Genomic DNA, 7,304 nt, shown 5'->3' on the forward strand with positions numbered 1-7,304 from the left:
TGTGTCTCCAGGATCGCGCCCTGGGCCAAAGGCAGGCGCCAAACCGCTGCGCCACCCAGGGATCCCCAAAAGTCAGACTATTAACCCACTGAGCCACCCTCGTGCCCCAGAACTATGCCAACTTCTACCTACTAGTAGGTATTGAGGCAGAAAGAAATAGAATAACAAACTTGCAAAATGACAAAAACTCAAAGGATACCTTCCATGAACATAGCAACTAATGATACACTTTAAAGATTTTGAAATTCATTTTGTTAGTACACTGTTACAAATACAGAAACACCTTTGAAATAGTTGGAAAGGTATTTATATTTTTATCAATACATTTTTTGCATTTTTAATACCTCCGGTCTATAATTTATGTAAATTATTTACAAAATGATTGTTACCAACTGGCAGTAAATAAATATGCATTTATTAACTTACTGAATTTTTATATTTCAGGGAACAAAATGCTAAACCATTTAACATGAACCAGGTAAATGAAAGCATCCCACAGGAGTTCATCCTCTTAGGTTTCTCAGATCGACCATGGCTGGAGCTCCCACTCTTTGTGGTCTTCCTGGTTTCCTATATCTTGACTATCTTTGGCAATCTGGCAATAATTCTTGTGTCTTATCTGGACCCCAAACTCCATACCCCTATGTACTTTTTTCTTACCAATCTGTCACTCCTGGACCTTTGCTATACCACAAGTACAGTTCCACAGATGCTGGTAAACATATGCAGCACCAGGAAGGTGATTAGTTATGGTGGCTGTGTGGCCCAGCTCTTCATTTTCCTGGCCTTGGGTTCCACTGAATGTCTTCTCTTGGCTGTCATGTCTTTTGATAGGTTTGTAGCTATTTGTCGGCCTCTCTATTACTCAGTTATCATGCACCAAAGGCTGTGCCTCCAGCTGGCGGCTGCATCCTGGCTCAGTGGCTTTGGCAACTCAGTGTTGCAATCCACCTGGACCCTTCAGATGCCTCTCTGTGGCCATAGAGAAGTAGATCACTTCTTTTGTGAAGTCCCTGCTCTGCTCAAGTTGTCCTGTGTAGACACAACAGCAAACGAGGCTGAACTATTCTTTATCAGTGTGCTGTTCCTTCTAATACCTGTAACGTTCATCCTTATATCTTATGGTTTTATTGTCCAAGCAGTGTTGAGGATTCAGTCAGCCAAAGGCCGGCGAAAAGCGTTTGGCACCTGTGGCTCCCATCTAATTGTGGTGTCACTGTTTTATGGCACTGCTATCTACATGTATCTGCAACCACCATCACCCAACTCAAAGGACCGGGGGAAGATGGTGTCCCTCTTCTATGGAATCATCACGCCCATGTTGAACCCCCTTATATACACACTAAGAAACAAAGATGTAAAGGGAGCATTTAGGAGGTTGATTCTGAGGATCTTCTTAATCAAGAAATAGGAATGCCCAAATGATAGGCCTTCTGAAAGACTTGAGGTTTATGCATTTTAATAATTTAATTGTCTACAAGTTGCCTTATTCTCACTACTCTTAGAAAGAGCTATTATAGTGATCTTCCTCAAATAAAATGTCATTGATAGAAAATTTATTTCATTTCTATTTCCCAAACCTCTCAGGTTTTCTAAGGTCTGAGTGACAAGGGGGCTAGAAATTTGCATGTCTAACGAATGCCTAGGTAATGCTGATCAGGGGACCACACTTTAAAGACTGCTGGGCTAATATTTAAAATAAATAAATTTTGCTAAGTTCCTATCTTTTTTCTCCATCGGTGAGAGATGTAATTAAAAGGGAAAATGGGGGGATCCCTGGGTGGCGCAGCGGTTTGGCGCCTGCCTTTGGCCCAGGGCGCGATCCTGGAGACCTGGGATCGAATCCCATGTCTGGCTCCCAGTGCATGGAGCCTGCTTCTCCCTCTGTCTATGTCTCTGGCTCTCTCTCTCTCTCTCTGTGTGACTATCATAAATAAATAAATTAATTAATTAAAAAAATAAATAAAAGGGAAAATGGAAGCAAGACACTAAAAGAATAAAGTATGAGAGGACATTCCCCCCAAAAAATACAGTTGTATTTTGAAGTCTAAATAAATAATATGGGGGCAGCCTGGGTGGCTCAGTGGTTTAGGGCCGCCTTCAGCCCAGGGTGTGATCCTGGAGACTAGAGATCGTGTCTCATGTCCGGCTCCTTCTCCCTCTGCCTGTGTCTCTGCCTCTCTCTCTCTATGTCTCTCATGAATAAAAAATAAAGAAATAAATAAAAATAAAAAATAAATAAATAATATACTGGACTACCAGAGATAAATTTTGATATGATCTCAAATTTGATGTCAGTGACCTTTAAAGAATTGTGAAGAATAGCAGTGAAATTAGAGTGATGGAAATTGAGGCATTTTTTTTTTTGGCATTTTGTGTTTTTGAAGATGAGCCGCTAATTGACTCAATACATGATATAATGGCAAACTTTAATACAATTTATACAAGATATATATACTAATTTTACTATCAGTTTGTGATTATTTTTAAAGTATATATTTATATTAAAATATATTAATAAGTATATGATATATATTTATTATCTAAATACATATTATTTAATATATTATTTTATGTACTATATCACTTATTACCTTAAATAATGAGTAATATTTAATATATATACTAGTTGATATATTTAATATATAAGTTGATGTATTTAATACATTATTTAAATTATATACTATAAATAATTAGAATCCATTCTGGTTTCATTTAGAACAATAAATACTAAACTAACAGTCTATTTTTCTAGACTGTTATTGTTAGAGAATGTTATATACATATAACGTATCTCGATTTCTGAGTAGAATTTGCACACTTCTCACAGTTTGTATAATATGGAGCAGTAATGACTAAGATGGTAAAGTAATCCTATTTGCTCCTATTTGTGGGGTGACCCCATTGGATGGGAGTCCAGCAGCACCGGCAGTGAAAGGATACACCCAGGGCAGAACGAAGTTTATTGACTATACTGCAAGGGAGTAGTAGGGCAGGACAGCAAAGCAGAGACTGTCTGCCACAAGGCAGTCGTGAGGACCCACAATTACAGGGCAGAATGAGGGAGGTATAGGGATGTATGGAATGTTCCCTTTTTTATTAACTGTGCCTGGTTGGAAGTAGCCCAACCAGGTTGTTGGTTAGTTAGGGCCTATGGCTATTTTGAATGAGCCTATTGGCATTCAGCTCAGGGGTCATCAAGCCTCTTGTCTAAAAGTGGCATTTACACTATCTGCTTGTAAAACCTCCCTTAAAAAGTGATTACTAAAACCCTACCGCTCTGGAAGGAAAGCACTGTTGTCCTATGAATTATATTCACTTGTCCTACTAGAATATGCACTTAATGGGACACCTGGGTAGCTCAGTGGTTGAGCATCTGCCTTCAGCTCGGGACGTGATCTGGGGTCCCTGGATACAGTCCCACATCGGGCTCCCTGTGAGGAGCCTGCTTCTCCTTCTGCCCGTGTCTCTGCCTCTCTCTCTCTGTGTCTCTCATGAATAAATAAATAAAATCTTAAAAAAACAGAATATGCACTTATCAATAATTTGTATGAACTTAAAGATGATAGGCTTACTAGATTAAAAGTGACACCAAACTGAGAGAAATAATAATTGATAATAACTGATAATTCTATGGAAATCAGAAATAAAAATAAAAGAAGCCATAAATAAATGGATGAAATTGAACATAAATTAATGCAGAGGTATGTACTTCATATTATATACTACAGGATAGTGGGAACATGAGTAGCAATGAGATCTATAAAGTCACAAGTGGGAACATACCATCAATAAAGCATGCAATGATTGGCATCATTTCCCGGACTCACCTTTGAAGGGATACATTATGAGACTAAGATACTTCTACGGAACCATGATGTGGAGGGCAAAAGCACTAACACCCCGGGAGGGCCACTTTGTCATATTGATTACTTTAAATAAAAGTTACTTAAGAGGCAGTATGTGCAAGGACACTCTGACCCTCCTCTGTCCCCTGAAAGCAGAAAATGAATCTCCCAGAAAGTTAACCTCCCTGTATCAGGGCACATAGAGAGACAACTTTCTCACCAGAGATGGGCCAAGAAGGCTGTATAAGCAATTCTTGTTACATCTCCCTAATTACTACCTGAGCCCAGATTCTGTTTAGAATTCCTCACTATTTGAGCTCCCAAAGTTAAGTTTTCTTTGTCCTGTCAAATCCTTACAGATTTATCGTCTCTTTGTCTAAAATGTATAAATGCTGCCTGCCTTGGTCTTTTCTTCAGGGCCTCAATTTCATAATTGGGCCTCTAGGTGCACTTAATAAAATGTAGGTTTTTGATGGTTTTTTTCCCTCTTGTGTGAATCTGTCTCCCATTGATTTAATTCTTGGTCCAGCTGGAAGACTTTCAGGGTAGAGATGACTTTTTCCTTCTCTTGTTAGCTCTCTTCCAGAAAAGGACTTCAAACAGTGGATTTGCATTTTCTTTACCTGCCATCCTTCCAGTAAGGAAGACACACTACTAAGAATCATCAACAAGCGGGGTATACTGTATACTGAATAAGCATGTATATTTGTGCTAATATAATATTTCTAATGTAAAGAGTGGGTATAAGTGTAAGATAGTAAATATGACAGTATGATTATGTTTGTGTTTAACTTACACACAAATACACAAATTCAATTGTCTAATTACTATCTGTATGACTCTAGTGTTATTCACCTTTTAAAAACTATATCAAGGGGCACCTGGATGGCTCAGTCAGTTGAATGTCTGCCCTTCAGGTCATGTCATGATTTCTGGTCCTGGGATCCAGTCACACATGGGGCTCCCTGCTCAGAGGGCAGCCTCCTTCTCCCCCCCCTTTAAAATACATTTTATTTTATTTTTCTTAAGATTTTATTTATTTATTCATCACACACACACACACACACACACACACACACACGGGGGGGGGGGTGGGGAGGCAGAGACAGGCAGAGGGAGAAGCCAGCTTTGTGCAGGGAGCCCGATGTGGGACTTGATCCTAAGACTGGATCCTGGGACTCTGGGATCACACCCTGAGCTGGAGGCAGATACTCAACCAGTGAGCCACCCAGGCTTCCTCTGAAATAAATTTTAAAAAGCTCACAGGTGCTTACCAACAGCACCATCCAGGCACCGTGGGGTGAGATTCTTGAGGCTGTTCATTGGTCAGGAGATAAGTCTTGGTGTTCTGTACATCATGTACTTATGGGAAATGATTCTCTAGGGGCTTATGTTCCCTTCCTCTAAAGATGTTTGTAGGAGAGTCTCCATTTCATATCCTCCAGTTCCATTTTAGATAGAAATCCTTTCACAGGGACAAGACTTTGAATGTCACCACTGGCCAAGAAAGGTCTTGGGAATTTTGAGGACAAAGATGCATATTCCCTGACCTCTGAGATTTTCATTTCCACTTCCCTGTCCATCAGCTTCCCTCCTTAGATGAGCCTCCTTCACATTTGTGAAGCACTGTCTTCCACCTTAAGCCCATGTCTCTCTCTCCTAGAGAAGCTTCCTACTTAACATCCAAGAGGTGGCAAACATTTCCTTCACATTTTTACAACAGACCTGATTCTCACTGGATTGTCCCTGTAAGAGTGTCAGAGTCACCTTCCCCACGCTCAGCCTTGCTCTGTGGCCTCTAGTTTCTGAAGTCTCACCAGAACTGGGAGACTTACAAGGAGGTTTGCAGCCACTTCCTAGATCCACAGGAGGCAAGAAATTGTCCTTTAAAGTCATACCCTCTCTGTACCTTGAAGAGCAGAATGATCAATCTCTAGAAACATTTATCAGTGGAGAAGGCACAAACTTAAATCTGCATAACAACCATATGCTTGTTTACTTTGCCTGAAAAATTTCCCAGGACTGCCTCCCCTCTGGATCCCAAACATGGATCATGTCTTTAGCTGGAGACGTATTTAAAGGCAGTGACTTGAGACCAGGTTCTCCTGGGTCTCTCCCAAGTATACAGGAGGTATCCATGTTAGTATGCTTGTTTATTTTTCTCCTGTTAATCTACCTTTATTACAGTGGTGTCTCAGCCAAGAACCTAGAAGGGTAGAAGCTTTGAAAATTAATAAAAGGAAATATCTTCAATGGAGTCAGAAGGCCAGGTAAGGGAGCTCTCATGCTCAGCGCTGTCAGTTGCAGATGCAATAGAAAGACATAGACCTTGAGGGTGGATACTGCTTTATCGTGCTCCACCCCTAAGAGCCCAATGAGACACTATCATAATTCAGCCAATGAAAAGCCAGGACACTTTGAAATCTGTTTGCTCCAATGGACTTTTACTTTAGTACAGCTTTTCCCAGTTCCCCTGATCCTCTAAGAAAGTGTGTTCATCTCCTTTGCCTATGGCTTTGACTGTCCCAGATTGCAAGTCTCTGGCTATGGCTCAGTGAATCCATTTTCGCTGGTAAAATAACTGGCAGTTATATTTTTAAGGTTAACAGGGGGAAATGATTTTTCCTCTCCTGCATATAGCACAGCAGTGAGGCCGTGGTGAAGTGAATAAGGGAGAGAAGCATGGGAGACAGATTAGAGGTTGAGGTATGGAGAGGATCAGAATGTGCCAGCCAACATATGCCATATTAGCATATAGATTATTTTCAGCTGAAGGCAATTAAGACTCAAAAGAGGCAGAAAGAAACCTTCTTGGAGCCTCTTTATGTGACTGAAAGCAGAAAATTCTGAGAAATGATGACTGCCGGAAATCCCTTCTCTGGAGAATGTTTATAGATATGAGGCAGATGGAAAGTTGGCACCAAGGTGAGTCTGTACAAACAAACCTTACTAACATAAGCCTTCTCTTCTATTAATTTCCTTACATATTTCCTTCCCTCAATTCATGCTCCCAGAAGCTAAACCCCTTTGTCCTTTGTCAGGTCATTTCTCCACAATTTTTCACTCTTTGGTAAAATAGAATATCAGCTTCCAAGTCTAACGGCTTCCTTGGATTTTTCATTTCTTTCCCGTGGAGTACCCATACACATAAAGTTGAAAATAAAATCAGTATGCTTTTTCTCCCATTAATGTCTTTCATGAGTTTAGTTGACACATCCCAGCAACTGAATTTAAGAGAGTAGAGGAAAAGTTTCCTCCCCTACAGGAAGGATGGGTCACTGTAGGATTTGTTTTTTATGATGGGTAAGACAATTTGAATAGAGGAGGGACAAGACAGACTATAATACCAACAGGGCAGAAGGAGAGCATTAGCAGCATTTGTAATAATCGAGGTAAGAGATGCTAGTTGCATGGACCAGGTTGTAATGATAGAGGTGGTGAGCAGTGGTGAGAGTC

At 40.3% G+C, this 7,304-nt stretch overlaps 1 protein-coding gene across 1 annotated transcript; it reads left to right on the plus strand.

Annotated features, from left to right (window-relative positions):
• The first annotated feature begins 469 nt into the window (after positions 1 to 469).
• LOC129508146 (olfactory receptor 2B2) lies at positions 470 to 1,411 on the plus strand. Its single transcript, XM_055323121.1, has one exon. The coding sequence runs from the start codon at positions 470 to 472 to the stop codon at positions 1,409 to 1,411; it is 942 nt and encodes a 313-aa protein (XP_055179096.1).
• The last annotated feature ends 5,893 nt before the right edge of the window (positions 1,412 to 7,304 follow it).

This window comes from Nyctereutes procyonoides, unplaced genomic scaffold, assembly GCF_905146905.1.
Source record: "Nyctereutes procyonoides isolate TBG_1078 unplaced genomic scaffold, NYPRO_anot_genome, whole genome shotgun sequence".
NCBI lineage: Eukaryota > Metazoa > Chordata > Mammalia > Carnivora > Canidae > Nyctereutes > Nyctereutes procyonoides.

Bases quoted from the DNA above. Each gene is read 5' to 3' on its own strand.
- LOC129508146 (XM_055323121.1), top strand. From the start codon at position 470: ATGAACCAGGTAAATGAAAGCATCCCACAGGAGTTCATCCTCTTAGGT.